At 47.1% G+C, this 22,601-nt stretch overlaps 7 protein-coding genes across 7 annotated transcripts; 4 read left to right on the forward strand and 3 right to left on the reverse strand.

Moving 5' to 3' along the window:
• The first annotated feature begins 820 nt into the window (after positions 1 to 820).
• Positions 821 to 6,656, forward strand: M431DRAFT_17805 (hypothetical protein). Its single transcript, XM_024913097.1, has 8 exons — positions 821 to 1,130; positions 1,196 to 2,057; positions 2,111 to 3,768; positions 3,830 to 4,177; positions 4,236 to 4,865; positions 4,924 to 5,875; positions 5,939 to 6,247; positions 6,302 to 6,656. The coding sequence occupies exons 1-8, from the start codon at positions 958 to 960 to the stop codon at positions 6,467 to 6,469; spliced, it is 5,100 nt and encodes a 1,699-aa protein (XP_024772814.1). The 5' UTR covers positions 821 to 957; the 3' UTR covers positions 6,470 to 6,656.
• Positions 6,657 to 7,234: 578 nt separating this feature from the next.
• M431DRAFT_88434 (hypothetical protein) lies at positions 7,235 to 8,299 on the forward strand (the record flags this gene model as incomplete). Its single annotated transcript, XM_024923905.1, has 1 exon — positions 7,235 to 8,299. The coding sequence occupies one exon, from the start codon at positions 7,235 to 7,237 to the stop codon at positions 8,297 to 8,299; it is 1,065 nt and encodes a 354-aa protein (XP_024772815.1).
• A 1,079-nt stretch (positions 8,300 to 9,378) lies between these two features.
• Positions 9,379 to 10,878, forward strand: M431DRAFT_509487 (hypothetical protein). The gene has a single exon (XM_024919298.1). It carries the CDS (start codon positions 9,585 to 9,587, stop codon positions 10,800 to 10,802), a length of 1,218 nt encoding a protein of 405 aa, XP_024772816.1. The 5' UTR covers positions 9,379 to 9,584; the 3' UTR covers positions 10,803 to 10,878.
• A 992-nt stretch (positions 10,879 to 11,870) lies between these two features.
• Positions 11,871 to 15,496, reverse strand: M431DRAFT_483313 (hypothetical protein; the record flags this gene model as incomplete). Its single annotated transcript, XM_024916114.1, has 3 exons — positions 11,871 to 12,524; positions 12,621 to 13,811; positions 13,871 to 15,496. 3 exons carry the CDS (start codon positions 15,494 to 15,496, stop codon positions 11,871 to 11,873), a joined length of 3,471 nt encoding a protein of 1,156 aa, XP_024772817.1.
• A 713-nt stretch (positions 15,497 to 16,209) lies between these two features.
• On the reverse strand, positions 16,210 to 17,402 carry M431DRAFT_483314 (hypothetical protein; the record flags this gene model as incomplete). Its single annotated transcript, XM_024916115.1, has 2 exons — positions 16,210 to 16,733; positions 16,805 to 17,402. 2 exons carry the CDS (start codon positions 17,400 to 17,402, stop codon positions 16,210 to 16,212), a joined length of 1,122 nt encoding a protein of 373 aa, XP_024772818.1.
• A 782-nt stretch (positions 17,403 to 18,184) lies between these two features.
• M431DRAFT_89182 (hypothetical protein) lies at positions 18,185 to 19,810 on the forward strand (the record flags this gene model as incomplete). The annotated part of the gene is made up of 4 exons (XM_024923997.1): positions 18,185 to 18,961; positions 19,034 to 19,162; positions 19,224 to 19,330; positions 19,399 to 19,810. The coding sequence occupies 4 exons, from the start codon at positions 18,185 to 18,187 to the stop codon at positions 19,808 to 19,810; spliced, it is 1,425 nt and encodes a 474-aa protein (XP_024772819.1).
• M431DRAFT_556214 (hypothetical protein) lies at positions 19,745 to 22,458 on the reverse strand (the record flags this gene model as incomplete). The annotated part of the gene is made up of 2 exons (XM_024921441.1): positions 19,745 to 22,288; positions 22,356 to 22,458. 2 exons carry the CDS (start codon positions 22,456 to 22,458, stop codon positions 19,956 to 19,958), a joined length of 2,436 nt encoding a protein of 811 aa, XP_024772820.1. The 3' UTR covers positions 19,745 to 19,955.
• Positions 22,459 to 22,601: the final 143 nt, after the last annotated feature.

The raw sequence follows: 22,601 nt of genomic DNA on the forward strand, positions 1-22,601 counted from the left end.
TTATTTACGTTACTCTCAATTTGCCATGGAGCATGTATCTGGATCGTCTTTAGTGGGCTTGGTGTGTTCACAGCTAGTACCTGCATTTGTCAATGAATGGCGCAATTTACATGTTGCACTGTTGTTTGGCGTACTTTGTAAAATCTGTGTTGAAGTGTAAGGCTGCCTACCTAGGTACTGCACAGGCTCGAGGGACTTGAGGAAGCGAGACAGAATTACACCATTGATGCACAACGACTTCAATTGATGATATTGTGGCACGGCTAATAACATGCCCGCAACAAGTTACAACGAGCCTCGTTGGTAACGTAGTTATAAACGACGAGTACATTAGTAGTCAACACGGGCTCAGCATGGCGAACTTTTCAGCACTGTAAGGCTGAAAAGGGCGCGCGCATACAAAATGGTATGAATACAGTGCAACGGGTCATGCAAGTAAACATCGTAACCACCAAAGTGGAATCTCAGCTCTCCAACGGAGATGTTCCGTTCGACCGTACAAACGATGACTGATTGAGATGTACTACCCGCGGTCCTGCAGATCTATTGCGTTTCATAACGATGATCCAAGGGTACCGCTGGCGGCTAATGTTCTTTTTACGCGCCGTGATTTTGACATTTTGGTTGATAGATATTCCGACACGGCTTAGTGCCAATTTCCGGTCAGGCCATTTTATGCATGTTGGTTCTGCAGTTTCTAAAAAGAGGTACTCTAGTCTTTCTACGTGCAACAGTTGCGTCCGAACTGCTGTATTTAACATACCTAGGTACGGCGCTGATGTTCACGACCCCAAAATTCCTCACCTATTTCTGTTACCAACTTCCTCCCAAGTGTGCGCATACTGTTTTTTTTATTGTTGTCTTTTCGCCGTTCTCTACCAATATCTTGTACTCAGCATCTTATACCTTGTAGTTTCAGATACTCTTTGGCCAGTCTCTCTTAATCTGGTCCCAATAATGTCTGCCCCAGAAATGAGCCAAAAGGTCGCTCGGGACCTTGTGGAGACTATCGCTGATGATCATGGCTACGTTCCCGAGAGTATCTGGAAGGCGTTAAACCCTGAACATCGCGAGACATTACAGAGGAAGATGAGAAAACTAGAGAACATCGCTGGAACCGCTATTTCTACGTTCGTCACTATTTGAGTTAACTACATAAATATCGCTATGACGCAGTAACTTACTCTTCCTTTAGTTTAGCCAAAAACCTATATACGAGCGATGCAAGATTTGTTTTTGAGCTTCTGCAGAATGCTGAAGACAACTCATTCACCAAAGCACGGAACTCCAACTTGGCCCGTTATGTCTCCTTCGAAGTGTATCCTCACCAAATAATCATTGAGTGCAATGAGGATGGTTTCCAACCCGAGAACCTCAAAGCCATCTGTGCAGTTGGCAAAAGTTCAAAGTCGGGAGCCCAGAAAGGATACGTTGGCGAGAAAGGCATTGGTTTCAAGTCTGTCTTCATGGCAGCATGGAAAGTTCATATTGAATCTGGCTACTTTAGCTTCTTCTTTAAGCATAAAAAGGGAGACCAAGGACTGGGTATGATTACACCAGTGTGGGAAGATCCAGACAACGACGAGCCATACCTAGGGACCCGAATGGTGCTGGAACTTGGCGACGGCTACAGTCCGATTTTACCATCCCAATACCAGATTATTTTGGACCAGTTTAACAGTCTGAAAGAAAGCATTCTTCTTTTCATGCGAAATATTGAAGAAATTCGGATCTCCATCTTTGATAACGGGGGGGAGCTGGAGAAATCGAACACTTTTTCGAGAAAGCACATCAATGGAAATCTCATCAGGCTTACTCAGGTGTCGAAAACGGCCAGCAGAGTGGAGAGTTCGTCTAGAGACTATTACATTTTCAAGCATACTGTTGGCGGCCTGGAAAAAAACGAGATCCGGACGTACTCCGAATACGACGAAGAAAACAAGACATATGCTTCGGCAGAAATAGTCCTGGGTTTCCCACTGACTGAGGAATCAGTACCCGTTGTGGAGTACCAGGAGATTTTCACATTCTTACCTATGAAACAAGCGGGTTTTACGGTAAGCTATTATGCCTGCCATATTTATACATGCATACTGATCATCTATTTCAGTTTTTGATTAATAGCGATTTTGTGACCCAAGCCAATCGACAGGACATTGTCATGACATCTGGCAGAAATATAGGTATCCGACGAGGGATAGCAGATGCATTCATCCAGGCTGCCCTTGAGTTTTGCGATCATCCCAAGCTCCAGTATACTTGGATGAGATATTTGCCAGAAAAAAAGCAGCACTTTGATCCCTTTTGGTCTCAATTGGTTGCTTTACTGCAAGAGAGACTGAACAAGACTCCGATTTTAAGACCGAGAAGCGAAGACAATTTCCGTTTAATATCTTCTCTACGCTACTCCGTGGAATCTCAGCTTGACAGCCGTGGAGAACCCTTGTTTAGAGACAACAACCCGGAAATGCACATCTCGAAGCGTTATTCGAAGGACGATATCATGATTCTACGAAGTTATGGCCTAAAAGAATACACCGCATCTGAAATCCTGGATGCCATTGCGCTCGATCTCAACACAAGCGACCCGAGAATGAGGTCCAAAGATAGGGATGATGATTGGCATTCAAGATCAGCAAACTACCTAAAGAGCATTCTTCTATCGTCCAACACCATCCTCCATCTCCAGTTGCGCTGTTTGCAATTGATGCCACTTCAAGGCGGACAATGGATTGCAGCTTTTGGTCAAGAGATATTTTTACCAGAAGCAGATGGACTTAAAGTTCCACCAGGTCTCGATTTAAACATAATTGATTCTAAAGCTACGCAAAATGCTCACCGTCGGCAACTTTTCAGCCTTTTGGGCGCTAAAGAGGCCGAGATCTCTTTCTTGCGTCACCGGATATTGAAAAGAAAGTTCATCAATACGCACATAGTACAATGTGTTGCGCAACTCAGATACATGTTCTTAACGGACAAGCATAAACATCACTCAGAAAATACCAGCAATATCTGGCTCTATGACACCAAATTCAATTTTCTCAGTCCTTTTTCGACGGATGTATATATGCCCGACGATAAACCATTTGCTCCTTCTAAACTACTTGAAAATGTTGAAGATACTGATGGTTTGTCAGTTCACTTCCTTCACCCTCTCTACCTGAATCACTTTTTCCAGGGAAGTGATGAAGCTAAGCAGCTCAGTTCATGGAAGAATTGGCTATGCAGCTATGTTGGGGTACGACGTCATCTGCGAATCATATCCAAAGAGGATAGAGGCAAGCTTTCAAAAGAATGTCTTTATGTGGAATCCCATCTCCCAGATAAATTTCTCGGATATTTGGGCTATAATTGGGGTCAAGAGAGCAAGGAAATAGAATCTTCGGCTACGTTGATCCGCCAATTGAGAGCCATAGAAGTTCCTTTTCACGATGGCGAACTAGTTCCTCTTGAGGACACTCATCTTCCGCTCCCGAACTTAAAACACCAGTGGGAAAGATTTTCAAGAGGGTTAGAACATTTTCCGTTTCTGCAGCTCGATTACGAAGTTACACACGAAACATACACCAAAAATTGGGGGTTTCTGGTTTCATCTCTCGGCGTCAAAGCTGAAGAAGACCTTTACTTCTATTTGGACGTTCTAAGATACATCATGGAAGGGCAGCGAGGGGATGACATTGACGAGTTCTCTCGTATCTTTGAACTATATGGCGTTATCTACGGCAAGTACCTGGAATCTCCTAACGACGAGAAGAAAAACTTGATCATGTATGTTAATAACTCCGCTCTTGCTCTTGATTTCATATGCTTACCTTATATCCACAAACAGAGATCGGTTTTACGTGTATGACTTGGTTTATATTCCAAAGACCCAGCATGGAAATTTCCGTTCGGTAGACCAAAAACACTGCGTATGGGAGGGCCCGGAATCGTTGACTATGAAAGAGCCGCTGGAGGTTAGATATAAAGCCCTGGCTATTAATAACCTTTCGATTATCAGACTCCTTTTCACCGACGTACTCGGTGTAGACAACTGCGACGAGAAAACTATATGCGATCAGCTCAACAACCTCAGAGAGTCAGGTTCCACTGATTTTGACAGAATTAAGAGCCTTTACAAGTCCCTATGGGGCTTGTTAAGCAAAAACAAGTCAAATGAAGTCAGGGAACTCGTGAAGTAAGTTGAAGCGAGAGTGGTCTTTGTAATGCGCAACAGGGCTAATAATTTCTTATAGGAGCAAATTCGTTGAGGAAGCTTTGATTTATACAAAATTTGATAATTGCTGGAACAAAGTCTCTCAATGCCTCTGGTCCAGTGCAACGACTGTTCGCAGTAAGAAGGTCTTAGAGAGCGACTACAAAGACATGAAGTCGTTTTTCGTTGAATTCTTGCGTGTGGAGACGCTCACTCTCGGACTGATATACACTGAGCTCTCCAAATTGGGAGAATCCAAGCCAACAGTGGAATTAGTGAAAGAGCAATTCTTCGCTTTTAAAGACCACTTTCACATGATCAGCAATTATAAGAACATCAAACCAGATGAAATGAAGAAGTTCAAGATTTTCCCGATAAGACAACCTGGACAACCGGGTGCCCAGCAAAACATCCAATTCTGTGATGGGAATGCAGAGTTCGCGATAGCGGACAGGCGCCTCCTGGAAGATAACTTTCGAAACCAAATTAAAACCTTAGGTTTCACCTTTGACGAACTACATTCGTTAGGTCCTGTCATAAGATGGTTGGGACTTGAAAAAAGATATCTCTCACGTCTAGTTACAGAAACCTCAAAGGTGGAGGACGATGACCGTGTTCTGAATCACTCTTTGAGTCAAAATATTGAATCGAGAGCGCGTGCTTTATGTCGGTAGGTTATATACCCTTCCCTTTTTTAGATATCTGCGGTTAATAACTTTTCTATTTAGGATTGCCAAACATTTCAACAGCCCACGGTGGCGGACAGCTGAGGAAATTCACAATCTATATTACCTCTTAAAGCAGGCGAAAGTCTTTGAGACGGACAAAATATCGTGTGTACAGGTCGTGCAGCAAGGTGACCGATCATATTATCATGAGATAAGCCGCAGTAAGTTTCATTTAGAAGAGAGTGGTGCAGGTCTCGACATCTTCGTTCCTCAAGAGAAGAAGTCTAGAGCACTTTGCCTTGCTCGAGATTTACCATCACGGCTGTTTGAATGGATGACAACGAGTGGCTCTACGAAGAACCCTAGCTCTGCCAATGACCGAAACCATTCACTGGTGAAGGATATCCTGAAAGAGGACTCTGACATCTATAACCAAATTCTCCTCGAGGAAGGGATAGTCGATATCGACATAGAGGATGAAGAGATTTATGATGAAGAAGACTCGGTCTCGACTAGTTCGACAAGAAGGGAAGCCTTTGAGCTAAGTGATTCAACAGAAATTGGATCAAATATGGCGACACCCTTGACCGATATGTCCTCTCCAAGGATGGATTTCGATCATGGTGAGATACTGGCTACTGTTGTGCATCAAGATACAATTGTTGCTAGCAGCCGTGTTACTTCTTCTCAGAATATCACTGGACTTTTTGTACAGCAAACTTCACCGCATGCATCTGGGGAGAGAATCGAAGTATCTACCTCTTTGCAAAGAGAAGTCGCTTCAATTAACCTTGGGTATGCTGGGTTACTGAGCCATGTTGTCTCTTCAGCACGAAGAGCATCGATTCCCATGAAGGGTAGTTTTGGCATGGATGCTCTGAGAGAATCTTTGCCCTCATTGCCGACCTCCAATTCCAATAATTTTGGAATTGATAGTTATGGATTCAACTCTGCCGGTAGCCTTTCCCAATTGGAGAGAGACAAGATGATCGGAGCTGCAGGAGAGCTATATGTGAGTTTTCAAGTGACAAAAGAGAATGGGTTCGAGTTGCCTTCATACTGACTAAAAACTTAGATATTTGAACTTCTAAAAGCGTGCAGTCCTTCACTACCAGACTTTGGCATGGATAACTGGAAGAGCAAGATTCGGTGGTACGCGAAGAAGCATCCGGAATATGCAACAATGCAACCTTGGCATGGCCGCGAGACGTCAGATCTTGTCTATCATGACAAAATGGGAACTTTCACAAAGTTACTCATAGACAATTGTTACTTTGATGCCAGTACATGGGAGCATAGGAGGCCAACATACCACTTTGAGGTAAAAACGACAGTTTCTTCTTGCGAGACTCGCTTCTTCGTAAGCAAGAACCAGTACAAAATGGTACGGACTCCCTGATTGATGTATTTTTGGTTCACTGCTAACAAACGATTTCAGTTACACGATAACCGTGGAAAAGAAGATTCCGTATACATTATCATGAGAGTCTTCAATGTCGGGAACGGCAACATCGGGCTGCGTCTCTATGTAGACCCAGCGGAGCTGGAGGCCAAAGAAGAGCTTTTGTTTACAGCCGAAACCTGGTCTGTTGTGCCCGGCGCTTAGACCGTAGAGTGTGATTTGGTTGCTTCGGTAAATATTAGCATCAATGGAGTATATAAAAAGATCAGAAAAGATTGATTTTGTGGCCCACGTATCAAAGCTGATCGTGAACATTACATCAGTGTTGATAGCCACCTATATCTTCTGTCAATGTCAGCTATCACACCTATGGCATACTACTATATTTGTTGCGTTTGTGAGTCATCGAAGTTTATCAATGATAAAGGCTTTGGCCTTCTATGTAAATAAGGGATACCTATTTACCGTAAACCTTACTGACTGAAGTTCTTGGGGAGGCGTGATGAAGTTTCATATCATTGGCAGTTATCCACAGATATCTACAATTATTATAACCTTTTTACTATAAGCCTTTGTGGCTATACCTAACTTCGTGCACCAAATGACTCACAGGTACTTCGGAGGCGTCCAAATAGAAGCCTCTGCAAGCCTTGAGTAACAAGATTCCACCATTTCTTCCTGGGTGTTGACATGTTGAGAAATTTAATTGCCCAGTAGATGTTTGTTTATTTACATCTACTGTCCACCAGGACACCTATATAAGCGACACGGAGCCCCCCGGCCTTCCTACAACAATTTCTTTTCCATTTCATCTCTCTCTCTAACAAAATTCTCCCTCCCTCACCATTATTAAGCAACAACACAGTCACCGCAGCGTTCCTCGACAAAGGCACACATACAGTCCATAATCCACCTGAGTTGCCATACACCATGGCGCCTGTAGGGGAAAACCTTGACAATACATGCAAAATGCCATCCGAATTTCATCAATTTGCCAATCTACCAACTGAGCTAAGGCTCAAAATTTGGAAACACGCCTTACAACCAATCAGCCCGTCTCGCCCTAGGGCTCATTTCTTCTCGGTGACCAACTATAAAGAAGATGGTGACACGTTGAAAAAACTCAGAGTGCAATGTCATCTGGGCTCTGATTGCGAAATTAATCACGGTACTACATATTGCCTTGCTGCACCAAAATTTGGCGACAGCCATTCGTGGACCAACAATAACCCGTCTGCGTATCTCTTGGACTATGGCATGTGGAATGCATGCCATGAGTCTAGGGAAGTTATCGAGAAGCATTATAAAATGAACCACTGGACAGCAAAGTTTCGTCAAGGCCGAAGCTCAATGGATGACAACCAACCTGTTGACGCTTGTGTGCCATTCATTTATCCACACAGTAGCGGGAGCTGGTGCTTCGCTATTCATCCAAACCAAGACCTCGTCTGCCTACAGCCCATTAACGCAGGCACTGTCGGCTATTATAGGGAGAATCCGTACTTTATAGAAGACTTCTGCATGGTCGATTATGCGATCGGGATGCGCGGCTTTCCTAACTTAGCGCTCGAATACGATTCTAGTTGGTACGATGGTCTTGACGAGATTAGGAACCCGAATGTTCTATTTGAAGAGATGAGTCCTCGAGGTCTTTTCGTACGCATCATAGTCTGGATGGTCGAAAGTTATTCACGTAACCAAACGCTATATCTTATCGATTACAATTTGAAGCGAACCAGGACCGAAGACAGTCATGCCTTGTCAAACAAACGAAAAGTTTTCAGCAGTATTGATCGAAGATTTGTCGAAGCCAGCCCGAACTGGGGTGATTATTCCGACACTTGGAGTCGTTCAGCACTCGAGTTCGTAGATAGAATCAACGATCTATTCGGCGGCATCAACCCCACACATTTTTGTTTAGGGCATGGGTTTGAAGGCGATTTTGGGTGCAATGGATGCGATACTTGGGAAAAATGGGGCTGGTACAACATCTGGGTTCATGCTGAGGTTCTAGAATGCGAGAAGGCCGAGTAACTCATATGTTTTAAGAAAACATACTTTCGAATGAGGAGCTGTGAAGATGTCACCTGCGACGGTGTATTTTATAGAGATGGAATAAGCTCATTAAGGGGATTTATTGTTGAAGTAGTTGTTGATAGGTGGATGGAATACGCCGTGGCTCCCACATGTCACTACTTGCAATGCGAGTTGGCGAAGCCTTTGGTAGCAGGAGTGGCGATGGTAGTACAATAGTGCCAATTTTACGGGAAATACCATCACTCATTTCTACGAGATACGCAAAGGGAATGGGCCCAGAACGCATGTGTATCCTTATTCAGCCTAGTTGATATTCGGCAGTTTGGGTAGAATCCGATTGGTGACACTACGAGTTCGTATTGATGCTTACTCCGTAGACGTCGCTTACACATTGAGGGCATCTTTCGCCTTATAATGCTTCGATTACCTGTAGATTCATAGCTTTTCTTTCTTCAAAGACAAATTGAAAGCAACTTTCAAGACTTATCATTCAGAATGGACTCCACGAGGCGACATTATTCCGCCAATACTTCGAGTGGCCGAGAACAGTCTGCTATCGTCAGCTGCTTATCATATCATTTCCCTATATCGCGTCTATAGCGTCCCCGCGGAAGTTATACGAGCTCTAACTTGTAGCTTTATACGCCTATGTTACGCTATCTCGTCGTGCTAGTTCTAGAAAAGGAAGCTGGACAAGAAGAGTCTCAATTGCCGAAGCCTTTGCTAGCCGCGGGAAATCGCTGAAATGCGGAGATATGGTCGGTATCGAAGTCGGCTTAATAGAGAAATAAATACGATGATCTCCAAGTATGTAATGGCACTTATAAGAACCCCTCTTCACCTACGTAGTGAGCAATATACCCGTCGGATTCCTCTCGACGAGATGGAGCCCTGACGATCTCAACACGGCCTCATATTCCGATATCTCGGTTTTCACCTATCTTTGATGTAATGCTCTTCCCGTCGCCTATAACTATTAAGCATTTACCCGTCGGCGTCACCCCGCATCCCCAGATTTCCATCTCCGTTGCGATCCTTTAGATATGAAGCTCATGTAGCTATAGTGCCGGAGGATGGCATATAAAAGTCAGGCATTAGCCGTTGACTCCTCAAGACCTGGCTTCTGCTATGCTGTCAAAGTCACCAGGCAATACTTTGGATAGTATGAAGGCCTAAGATTCCCAACTTTGGTCTTTTTCTCACCGTCTTTTGTACAAACGAGACTGTTTCTGTTCGTCGGCTATCTCGCTTGTCTCGCTTTTCCCGCGGGGTTTCGTCCAAAATGGCCCGGCTTTTGTATCTTCTAGTCGGCCTATTCGTTGGCTTGTCCCACCAGACATGCTCAACCGATGAAGACTGCAGTCTTAACGGCGTTTGTGCCAAAGGTGGCGTCTGTCAGTGTGATCCCGCGTGGACTGGCACCGACTGTGGCGTGCTCGACATCCGTCCAGCTAAGCGGAACGGTGGCTATAATCTGACTCCAGAAGGAACTTCCTCATGGTGCTCCAAGATTATTCAGGACCCGAAGGAGAATGATCTGTATCATCTCTTCGCCTCTGAGTTCACTCACGGATGTGGCCTTGACTATTGGGCTCCCTATAGCCGCATCATTCGGGCTGAATCTCGCACAGGTCCCGCTGGTCCTTACAAATTTGCCGCTGAAGTTGTGGGAACCTTTGCCCACAACCCAACTGTCGTCTACAGCCCCGCTGATAAAGAATGGCTTCTGTACTATATTGGATGCCCTACGAACGTCACAGACACATGCCAATCGATGAGCTTCACCTGCGGACCGGGCAACGACGTCAATGGAGAGAGTGGAGTTTCTGTCTTGAGCAGCAGTGATCTCCGCAAGTGGACTTTCAAGGGACAAGTCATGCAGGGCGACAACACGAGTGACTGGGATGCCGACTTGACAAATCCCACGGCATTCCCCTTGTACTCCAGCTCTTGCGGGCGCGCAGAATCGACCACAGATGGCGGACATTGCCCTGGTCACACGGCTGCTATGCTGTTGGTCTACCGTGGTTGCCCAATCAATTGCGGTGGTTCCGAGTTGATCAACGTGGCCTTCTCAGAGTCTGGTTATGAGGGCCCATACAAAAAGATTGAGTCACAGCCAATCTTTGACGATGCCAACGAGGATCCGTTTGTATGGCGCGACAAGCGAGGCAACTTCCACATGCTTTTGCACTCCCTCGAGCCTGATGGTGGATTTGGCTGGGGACCTCAGGTTGGTCGTCATGCTTATGCGAGGAACTACACAGGACCATGGACATTCGGCAACCGAACACTTGCGTTCAGCACGTATGTCCAGTACGATGATGGATTGGTTACTCAATTTAACCGCAGAGAGAGACCTGAGCTGTATTTCTCGAATGATGGACAAATGACACCTCTGCTACTGTCAACGGGTGTGCAAGAGCAAAACAGTGGCCAGAGTTACAGTCTCATTGTCCCTCTTGGAGACGCCGGAGTGAAGGCTCAGGGCCAGTCTTGAAGGATAAGTCGTTGATAGAACAAACCAGACTATGATGGATAGCGTTTGTTACAACGCAGTATTGACCTTAGTAGCAATAAAAAATTCTATCGTATGACCATCTCAGTTCCATATGAACTTTCGGGGAATCTACTGTGAAATATCTTGTTTGATGAAGAAATGGTTGTATAAGGAGTGACAGCAGACCCATCGACGTGAGTCAAAATCACAAGCCATAGGCCTGCACCATTAGTACGGGATGTCACTATAGTTCAGCCTCAGCCTCATACTTCCGAGTAATCTTCTTTGCAGAGCTACAGGCTTTCTGGATAAATGCTCAACATTCCAAAACCGACGGGACATTTGATCATTGGAAAAGAATTTTAGGTTTTCTAGGGGGTGGCTACCTATTCAGTATCCCATGTCGTAATTTGAAACAGCGTAACTATAATAGAAGATCTTTGAGGAATTAGCTATAGTAGGAGGAAAGCACATGTAGTGACATTAGCAGATACTCGGGCTGTATTCAAGGCACTGTATATCTCTTACCTACCTATCTAGGTAGCCACTTATACCGGGAAAATAGGCGCTTTCTTTGCACCCTATCCCGATCCGACTCTTGACTGTACGCTGTTTTCAACCATCGATAATCGAAGTTTTGAACGATGGTGACAAACATGACAATCTACTACAGTCAATATGGCCCATCGCCAGGCCTATGAGCTTGGAATCAAGTGCAGTCCTATTAATCATGCATCTTTTCTCACGCAAATGAGGCTACACTAGGTGGACAACCAGCATCGCCAATATACATAGCTAAAAGGATGTGCGTCACTTCCTCATAACGTCGGTCACCACAAAACACTTCGGGATACGCCATCAGGCAACGAAGTCTGGCAGAGCCTAGGGACTAAAGTAAAAGTTTCTGTTAGATCACCATAGCGTTCACGATTATCTCGCAGATTGTGTGCAATTCTCGATTGTTTCACTCTTTATTAGTGATTCCCCTTTTATCTCTAAATATACCTAGTGCTCACATGTTTGCCGTTGTAGGAGCTTGTACGTAGATTCAAGCATTGCTTTATAAATTTATAGTCCCTTTGGCGCTGGGGAATGAAACCGTATGAATGTTATACCCGATTCGTGTGCAATTGCGACGATATTGCCTTGTATGGCCACGGAATTGTACCTGTATTCTCTAGGAAGCCACAGAAGAGATTTTCCACTTTTGGTTATCCACTCTTCATCAATGCGTAATGCATCGTGTTCTGGGGGTTCTTCATTTTCCTGGGAAAGCTTTATGATGTATTGTTGGTTCAAGCAAAGAAATGGCCCATCGGGTAAATACTTGATAGAAGTGTATTCAACACTCCACGGAAGGTCGGTGCGGAGTTCTTGTAAACACGTGCCTGTAGCTGTATCCCACAATAGAATGAGCCCACAATCGTACACTGCTGCCAACGTTTTACCTTCCGGGAAGAAAGTGATGGCATTAACCATCTCCGTCCCCCTGGTGAATCTCCTATGAGTCTCTCCTGTTGCCAAATTCTGTAGCTGTATTTCAAAACCACCAAGGCTCGATGCTAATTCCTCTCCATTGGGCGAGAACGCGATCGCTGTGCAATGGGTTCCCGAAAGAGTCGGGTGGCGGATTTCTCGAGCCGTTGCCACATCCCATAGGCATATTCCACAGCATCCTAACGCAAGCGTCCCGCCATCTGGTGAAAACGTAATTACGCCATCCTGATACGCACAGTCTGCGTGTGGCAAGGTAAAAGCCCATGGGGGGACGTCAATAATATTCTAGCGAGTCCCATTTGACGTATTCCATAGCTCTACTTCCCGGCTGGGAAAAATAGTAGATAATGCTAGTATCTTGCCATCTGGCGAAAATTCCATCTGCTCAATGATTTTAGATCTGGTTGGTTCCGCTTTTGGTCTTGCCGTATCTCCGGTCGTCCACGGCTGCATGCCGAAATCCACGTCCCATAGTTGTATTGTACCATCTTCTGATCCGACTGCCACCGTCCTACCGTCTGGCGAGAATGCAATCGCGCATATCTGACAGTCATGACTTATATGAGTCTCTTGTGATCTGCCTGTTGCTATATCTAGCACTTGTATATTTTCGGAAGGCGCCCAACTTCTGAAAACCAGCTTTTTGCTATCCAGTTGGAACGCGATGGCAGTTATCGTTAAATTCTCATCCGGATACGCCGCCAACTTTCGAAAACAGACACCAGTTTCTACATCCCATAAGCTCACTGTTGCAATTTCGTGCCCTGATGCTATTGTCTTGGAATCTGGTGAGAACGCCAAACTCCAAATCGGCGCACCTGTCTTATCTTTTTGGAATGCCCTTAAACACAAACATGTTGCAACATTCCACAACTCTATTGGGCGATCTGATCCTCCTATTATTGCCAGCATCTGCCCATCTAGCGAGAACGTGGCGCGTGGTGAGTGATTAAACCTTCGTGAACCGTCCCACGCTATCGCTCTATTTGATCTTATGCCACTATTGTCAAGCTGTGGCGACGGGGTTTTGGTGTCTAGTGACAAAGTAACCAAACTCAGAAAATTCTCAAAGACGCTGTATCCATGGGATAGAAACACGACTGATTCGCCGTCAGGAGCGAATGAAATCGCCAGTATATTACGGTAACCAGCTGCAAACGTATGTAGGATCGCACCTGTTGCCGCATCCCATACTAGTACAGTTCCGCTATCGCTGCCTGACGCGATCGCCTTGCCATCCATAGAAAAACAGACGGCCCTAACCGTGGAGGCATGACCCTCGAGCGTTTGTAGGAGAGCATTGTTGGTTTGAATTACTCCCTTTACCTGTTCAATAAGTGGCAGACGTTCCTTCCATTGATGTTGATTCATGGCACTTGATGCCTGACTGAACACCAGTGCCGAGCCATATACCTGCAAGGGGGCGCGAGTAATAAGCGGACCGTTATTGATTATAAATTTCTCTGTGCTGTGTAGGAATTCCGACAGCTGAGAATCTGCGTCAAACTGTAGCTAATAGGTGCACGTAAGATTCAGCGTCTATACCAGCGTACAGCTCTTCGGATGCATACCTCTCGCGCCATCTTTTGCAGAGAACGTAAAGCATTTGCAAGGCCACCGAGCAGAATCATACTCTCTAACCAGCGGAGTACGTTATCTTTCAAGAACGACCATAACTTCTCCTGGAGTGCTAGTCCAGTTCCAGGTTTGGGGTTTGCACCATATGCATCGCAAAAATGGCCAATCCAGCAGAAGCAAGAGTATCTCATTGGTGCCAATGGGCTCGGTTCAGGTGCCCATGTATGTTCTGATCTAAATCCAAAATCTGGGAGGCCGTAGACATTTTGTGGTAATGTCGAGATGGCCGTGATTGACTGCTCGAAGATGTCTGCATGTCTTTGAGCAGCATCGGACTGGAACGCTTCTGTTGATAAAAAGTCTTTTGCTGACTGATGTATAAAATATATGGTACCTTCGCGAATTGTGAGAAATGAGCCACACATAGTAACAAGCTGTTTAATACGTTCGAAGTGTTCTGAAATCTCATTTGGTAATCCAGCGAGAATTCCTAGTTCGCCTAGGTTGAGAGGATAATATGCCGTAAAAATTGTCGAAAGTATCTTCCAGCAGAATTTTGCGTTTCCTCGCCGTTGATGTCGAATCTGGCTGATCATTCGTCTGTAGACTGCTGACAAGTCCATTGGCATCTCCTTCACTACTTCTGTTACCTCCCAGCTTTGAACATCTTCAAGCTCTTTCATCACGAGAGATACCCATAAGAATGTTCCGTTAGCTTTTTCCCTCAGAGCGTCTCTAAGTTCGTCTCGTTGACCTTGGTTATGATGTACTGAACGTAGTCGTGAAATTCTATGCCCAATATATATATCCACTGCATTAGATACCGTTTCCGCGTTTGCTTTTAACTCGAGAGTAAGTATTCCACTTCGTATGAAAGGCTCGAGTTTTTGTTGGATATTAAGGTTATTTCGACTGGATATAATCCATTTGACTCGAGGCAATGATGCGTATTTGGTAATAAAATCCAAAAGCTCATCTGAGTCAGTCTCGCATTCGTCTAGTGCGTCGACAACAAACACAATATCCCCAACTTTTGGGTCGCGTAGAATGTTTAGAAGCATGTCGGACAAAGCTACCCTGGCATTTGCATCGATGAAGAGGCCTTTTCCTGCATGGTTATACCTCTCCTGAACATGCGAGATTAGCGAGCGCTCTTGGATAATGATGAGGTAAATAAGGCTACGCAAAACAGCAGTTGCGTTATTGATGCGCGAATCGGTGCCCTGGCAGAAGAAGTAAGACAGAAATGTCTCAGTTGTCCTATCCATTGGCTTCGCCAACTTCGTTCCTGGCGCCAGTTCATCGATAATTGCGCATAACAGCATTGTCTTGCCCTTTCCCGGATCTCCTTTGATCCAAAATAGTGAATTCTGTTCATCATCGCGCCACTGTTTGAAAGTCTCGTTCTCGAAAATCCAACTGGAGGACTCTTTTAGAAGTCCCCCTTTTGTCTGTTGGATACGTGTTTTGTCGTCGCGGGGGTCGGTCAGCCTCAGATCCTTCAGGCACTGGTCAGTTTGGTCTGCCGCCGGATTTTGTATATTATTCTGATTAATGGTGATATTATCTCCAAAGCTATTGCTTGTAATATTGCGAAAGCTTGAGTCCATCGAATCCATTGTTGGAATGACTGTGGAATGCGAAGTGCGCAAATTCTGGCATTTGAACTTGTTGGGTACGCAGCCTTGGATGCAAGCCGGTAATGGATGTAATGCCCAACCCCTCACTCTGACATGGAATACGTACCAATCACACATTTCAAAGCTTTTAGGCCATTCAGCTGCTCTGCATTATCAAGGCTCCGATGGCGAATCTGAATTAAAACAGGCAATGGCCGTATGGCCATCTATACATTTATTCAGAACTCTGGGTACTACTATTGCTACTTTCGCCTACTTACTCTCTGCTACTATCGCTACCTTGATCTACTATCTTCACTTTCATCTATAATCGCTACTGTCTTCTACTAACTCTATATTCCTATAGTATCGTCACTCTACTCTACTGTAGCCACAATCGCCAATTATTGGCTACCCAGGTACTGCAGGTATTATCGCTATCTATACCCAAATTCGTGATAGGATATGATGTATACATACAAACATTCCATCAGAAGATCTAAATATCTGCGCATAACTTCAACAAGAAGCATCCTGCAGATAGGGGATCTAGGGGAGAAGCACCGACATTGCAGGAAAATGTCGTAATATTGTTACATTCACGCAGTTCAACTTGAATTGAAAACATCAGACTGATACAGAAAGAATAATATAATTAGCTATAACGTTGCATATCCCCTCAAGTCTTTTTCCTCTCCGTAAAATATGAAGCTTCAGGCATAACCCGCATCCTTTGCAATTCGGTCCAACAGCCTATGCAGTCTCAAGCCATCCTCAAAATCGGGAACACTCTTATCGCCGTGAGCATAAGCCTCAAACAAACGAGCCGTATTCTGTCCCGGAAACTGCACACCCTCAACATGCGCCGGCGTGCTCACTTGCCAATCAACAACCCTCGGCTCCTTGTCCTCACCCGTCTTGATACGAATTTCCCGCTCCGAGTGGCCCATCTGCAGCGCGCCGTTGAGGGTGAGCTCAATTTCGCCCTCCGTGCCAGAGATGGTCCATCGCAGGGTCTTGCCAACGAGCTCGCCTGGGCGGTTGTAGTTGACGCTGGCGATGGCGCCGCTGTAGAGGACACCCTGGACGAACATGTGGTCTGGGGCAGTCTTGGGGAAGGCTGGGTCAACAATCTCGCCAGTCTTTGTGTTGACGAGTTTCATGATGGGATACTGCTGGGAGAATGTCGCCTTGACAGTAGCAAAGTCGCCCAGCACGTAGAGGAAGCTGTCAAAGACTGTTGTATTGTTAGCGTCTTTACTTGTACATCAAGCTAAAAACACCTGAAGAACTGCATGAATGACTTACAATGGCCAAACGCAATATGAAACTCGTTACCACCGCTCTTAAAGTCCAAATAGTAAGCGGCATCCGCCATCCAAGTGCCGGGAGGTCCAGAAAAGGGTGAGTACTGAGCCTGTGTGCTCGTCACCTTGCCAATAGCTCCGCTGTCGATGAGCTCCTTGAACTTGATCAGCGCAGGGTCGAGGCGGAACTGCGAGCCAACAATCGTCTTGAGGTTTGCCTCCTTGGCCAGCTTGGTCAGCTCCTCGGCTTCAGCCGTGTTAGCTCCAAGGGGCCACTCGACAAAGATTTGCTTCTTGGCTAGGACGGCAGGCTTGGCCACCTTGTGGTGGTTGGTTACGATGATGGAGACAACTACCAGGTCGACGTTTGGGTCGTTGGCAATATCTTCGGGGTTGCCGTATGCCTTTACGGCGGAGGGCAGCTTGTGGAAGTCGATGGATCTTTGAGCAGACTCGACAGACGAGTTGCAGACAGCAACAATCTCATAGTGAGGAGAAGGGACGAAAGAAGCCAGATGAGCGGCCACAGCCCAAGCTCCGGGACCAAGGGCAGGACCAGTGGCGCCGAGGCCGATGATGCCAACTTTAAGAGGGGCCATTTTTAGCGATGGAATTTTATGAAAGATGTTATTAAATGAAGCTGACAATGATGATGATGATGATGGCAATGATGGAAGTGATATTCATCCTATTCAACTCCTTTACATCACTCGAGGGCAGGCGGCACTATTTGTACTTGATCAACCCGACGTCTTTTTTCCCTCTCCCTCTCCATCTCTGTATCCATCGCAGACGCACTTGGCCCCTCCGTTCTCCTCATCCTCCGTAACGCCAGAAACGAGCCCCGTGTCCGGTCCGTCTCGCATCCTCCTCCGGCGCTCACATCACATTATCAATAACACCGTTCGGAACTCCGTTGTCACGAAACAAACGGCAATAGTAAATTTGTCTCTTCGGATGAATAATCTACTCGACTCACACCCTCCATCAGATCTTAATCTGGCGCCACCAGATCAAGTCAGCGCTTCATCTTCATTTGCTCTTCCATCGAGACCCCTTGCCGTCTCCACTCGAACTCCGGCCCGCTCCACCCAAACTCCGATGGCCAGAACCAGCTTCGGAGGCGCAATCGCCCGCGTCTTGACTAATACCAAGATCCTTCAGAGCGTCCATCACCGGATTTCCTCTTTCTTTGCCGTGTATACCATTTTTCAACTAAGATACGGAGTACGGACATTTCGAATCTGGTCAGGAGACAGACATGCCCATATCCAGGAAAAAGACGTGTGTCCAGTGCCGGAAAGCAAAAGCCCGCTGCAGCCTGACCCTCCCGCGCTGCACGCGATGTATAGACAAGAGCCTCGCGTGCGACTATGCACGCATGGCCCCCTATTCCGTATTAACTCCTGCTTCTTCTGCTACTAATGCCAACACGCATCCCGGGGATCTGCGTGACGCAGCGGCGGATTTGCGGGTCCTCGCCGCCAGGAACGGACATCACAGCCACGGACTTCCTCCGGGCAGCGCTCATGTCCTGCTAGATTCGCTCGGCATGGTCTCATCGTCCTCGTCCACACCTCCTCTCTCATCCGCCACGCCAATGACGGTTCCTGGCCGCTCAGACTGGCCGCTTCTGCACGTTGATCTAGGCCCTGATGCTGCCGGCCTTGACACTTCCGCAATGCCTCCGATTGAGCCCTGTCAAAACGTCTTTGGTTTTCTCAACAGCATGACCATGCCGGGCCATGCAGCCCCTGAAGGTGTTGTCCAGGATGAAGATACTCGTCTTCGGAATCCCATCACCGGCTCCGGCACGCAATCCGACTTTCTCATGCATGACGTGAGGTCCCGGATTCTTACCAAGCGCCGCGGTCTCAATGCCACTACGGTGCTTTCCACGAGGGCGATCCTTGGCCAGGTGTGCGCGTATCCCGCCATGATGGTCAAAGGACCTATTCTTCCTCCGTTTATTCATAGCCGGTGCAGTTTAGATGATAGCTTGACACATGATTGCGCAAAGGCTCAGAAACACAATTGTTTAAGGAGGACGTTGAGTATATGTGCTTCCCTGGTGGGAATGTGGTTGGACAAGACCCCGGTCAACAGTCCTTTTGTGTGGGAGACGATATACAATGAAGTTGCCAGACTACAGAAAGAGGTGATTATCTGACGGTCCATAATAACATACATCAAAAGGGTTGTTATAGAAGAGACTAACATCTTTTTATAGCACGAGGCATACGATTCTGAAACATTGCTAGAGGCAGTTCAAGCATTGACAGTATACCTCTTACTTCAAGCACAGGACACAGAGACTCTAGCAAAGAACGATGTCAAATTCCTCCTCATCACAATAGGCGTGAGCTCATTCTTCATACCAGACCAAACCCATCATCACAAACGTTAACACCCAATCATAGGAAATTGGCCAGAAGATGCATACAACACTCGGATACAACACCGTCTTAGACACCATCGAAACCCCTTTCTGCCGTTCAACCTGGGTCCTCTATGAAAGCTCACGAAGGTGCTCCTATCCCATCCCATCCCATCTCATTCAACCCCCATCAACGCCAAGCTGATCCTCACACACAGAACACTATCCCTCCTCTACGTCGTCGAAATGTTCCTCGAAGTCACCCTCCGCCAACACGAAGCCCGCTGCTGCCAATCCTTCGCCAACGCGCCCCTCCCCTGCACCCGCGAGCTCTGGGAAGTCCCCTCCACCTACGAGTGGAGCAAGCGCTACGCCGCGTTCCTCCGCGGCAGGGCCGTCGACAAGATCCTCACCTTGGCCGACTACAAGCTGTCGCACCAGCTGTCGGCGGAGGAGCTCGTCAGCGGGACCGGGACGGGAGAGGGCGGTGGGAGCATCACGCAGGATGTCATAAGGTGGTGTGAGGGTTTGGATCAGTTTGGGACGTTGATTTCGCTGGCGGCGACGTTGGTCAAGTATGAGAATGGGCCGTCGATAATAGGGAGTCATGTGTATAATAAGATTGCATAGAAGATGAGCGTCGGAGTAGAGGTTAGAGCAGTTCGCAGCAACATCCCTTCTGAGGAGCGACTGCACAAGTAATGATTAATGATAAGAAAACCAGTCGTAATATTCATAAACTCTAAAATATGCCATGTATTTAGGTAGGAATCCATCACTCCATCATGGTATCTTCATCGTGTCCCTGCACTTCCTGAATAGCGCCCGCCTCCAACAATGACCCAGTAGCAGGAACGGCGTGTCTCGGCCAAACTCTCTTATACAAACTAATGCCAACAGAATCTTGAGGGTTAATCCGTCCGTCAAACGTCGCCTTGAAGTAACCGTGAGTTCCAAGAGGCTCCTTGATGAAACCACTGCGTCCACGCTTGGTCCACAGCGGCATCGCCTTGAACCACTCCACGTCCTCGCGGTTGAAGAACATGTATCGAATGGTGACAATCTTCTTGTGGATGTGGTACGGGTGGCCTGCTAGGATGACACGCTTGGCGACAACGCGAGTTGTCGAGGGTGGTAGGGCTGTGCCTGTGGCAATCAATGACATGCCACCAGCCGAGGCGTCTTCCTCGGCGCCCTCGCTAGCAACTGTTCGTTTGAAGAATAGGACTGGAACAGCACCCCAGGTGATTGGTCCCATGAAAGTGGCAATAGCCGACTGACCGGGGTGGAGGTATCGGCAGTACTTGTGCACGTCGTTTGGCGTCGAGCCAGACTGTGAAAAGAGGGGCTTGATAACCATGCGTCGAGCACCACACTGAGCAATCAGCTCCTCCTTGGATTTTATGGAAGAAGTTTGATCAGAGCTGAGGTTGATCAAGTAGTTGACAGCAGTCTTCTTGTTCTCGTGCCGCAGCAGGGAAACAAGGGTGACTGGGGAACTGTGCTTGTAGGAGCTGGCCGCAGCAGCAGGCATGCCCTTGATGTAGATGTGCACGCGGGTGCCAGGTTGAACTCCTCCAACCAAAGCTTCACGTGTAGCCCTTGATCGCGAGGCGTTGTAGTCGGGAACCTGTAGAAGGCGACGCCATTCCTCCGGCTCATGTGCTCGATCCTCGTCCTCTTGCCAGGGGCTGGTTCGGAGACTCTTCAAACCACGATATCTGGCTAATCTTTCTCTGGCCAAAACATTGGGGTGAAGTTCAATCTCATCAGGAAACTCCTTGTCATCCTCCACTTCGTCCCGCTTCCGCGCTCGGAACTGCTCCAGCTGTGCGGCATCTTCTTCCTCATCCGGCTCCATTATCTCAGATTGAGGGTACTCCGAAGGACCAGCCTCCGTAGGCTCGGGCTGGGCGAAACCCTCCATACCGTCTTCAGGTCTCGCTTCCTCCTCTTCATCATTTTCATCATCCATCTCCATATCTTCCATGTCAGATCCTGAGTCTGACACATCATCCAGGTACCAAGCTGACTGGTATTTTGAGGTTCCCTTGGGAACCTTCTTGGTACCAGCTGTCGCCTCATCTTCTTCATCCGAGAAGTAGTGGTGCTCGTCCAGCAATACACCCTTCTTTTCTGAAGGCGCAACTGACATGGCGGCATCATCTTCGGCGTCCATCATGACGTCTTCGGGAGCAAGGTCGTTCAAGTCATCACGGTCCTCAGAAGGCTCCTCCAGGATTTTTTCTTCCTCAGCCTCCATTGTCACCTCCTCGCCCTTCTTCTTGATGTGCTTGGGAAGAGGAGCAGCAACAATCTTTTCGATTTGATAGGTACCCCAGTCGCCAACCTGAATAAGTCGATCTGCCTTCAAGCCTTTACCTCTAACCACTCCGGTGATGACTGTAGATTCCGCGTCGTTTGAGGCAAATTTGATGTCTTCAGCCAGCATCCAGCTCCTCTCATCTCTCCACCTAATGCCCTTGGGGGTTGTGCTGCACAGAGATCGCATGAGGTTGGCACAGTCCTGTCTGTTATCGACACTGTAGAGTTTCTCCTGCTCGGGGTGGAAATGCGTAATGAAAGACTTGAGCGAGCCCATAATGCCAGGCCTCTGCTTCGCAGGCTCGATCTTGTCAAGACCCTGAACCATTGTGAACAATGTTGTCAAGCCCTGGCTCTCGACGCTTCGAAGAATGAGTTCTCCTAGTTGGTCAACCTCAACAGAGGCAGAGAGGACGAGGACGACGAAATCGGCGGCGCTGGCGGCATCCAAGCAGGCAGTGAGGTCCCGCTCGAGGGCGACATATTGCAGCTTTTGCTTGAAACGATCAATCGGCACCTGAAAGTTGTTGCTGCTGAGGTCGGTTTCGATATCGAGGCTGCTGTTGAGCGACTGAATAGCTGCCTTGGCGTCGCCATCAGAACACAAGGGGATAACTGCAACAATTCTCGGGGCAGCGTCCTTTCCAGAGAAGATGGAAGTCTCCTTCAGGTGCTCCTTGTGCTTGATAAGACGAGTCTGCTTCGCCTGGTTTCGTCGGTCGAACTTGGACATGACTTGCTGATGGGGAGTCTTGCGCGATCCTTTTTCGTTGGGGACTCGGCCTAGATGTCTCAATGTTAGGTATATATTCAACTTGGAACTATGATTCACACAAAGGCGCAATCGAACCTTTTGCGCGATCCCTCAGCTCATGCTTGGAAGCAGCCTTTGATTTAAACGGCTTGTGGGTGACTTTCGTCGTGGGCCGGTGCGAGTGCACGGCAGCAGACATTTTCCCGTCGCCACCAGCCTTGAACCGAAAAGGTAACGATGCCAGTTTGCAAGTCGTGAGATCAATTTCTGTTCTCTCAAAACTGAGGCTCTGGATATTTTGTATTTGCACTGGGCGCAAGACAATGCAGAATCGCTGCGATG

This window comes from Trichoderma harzianum (genome assembly GCF_003025095.1).
Source record: "Trichoderma harzianum CBS 226.95 unplaced genomic scaffold M431scaffold_8, whole genome shotgun sequence".
NCBI classification, from domain to species: Eukaryota; Fungi; Ascomycota; class Sordariomycetes; order Hypocreales; family Hypocreaceae; genus Trichoderma; species Trichoderma harzianum.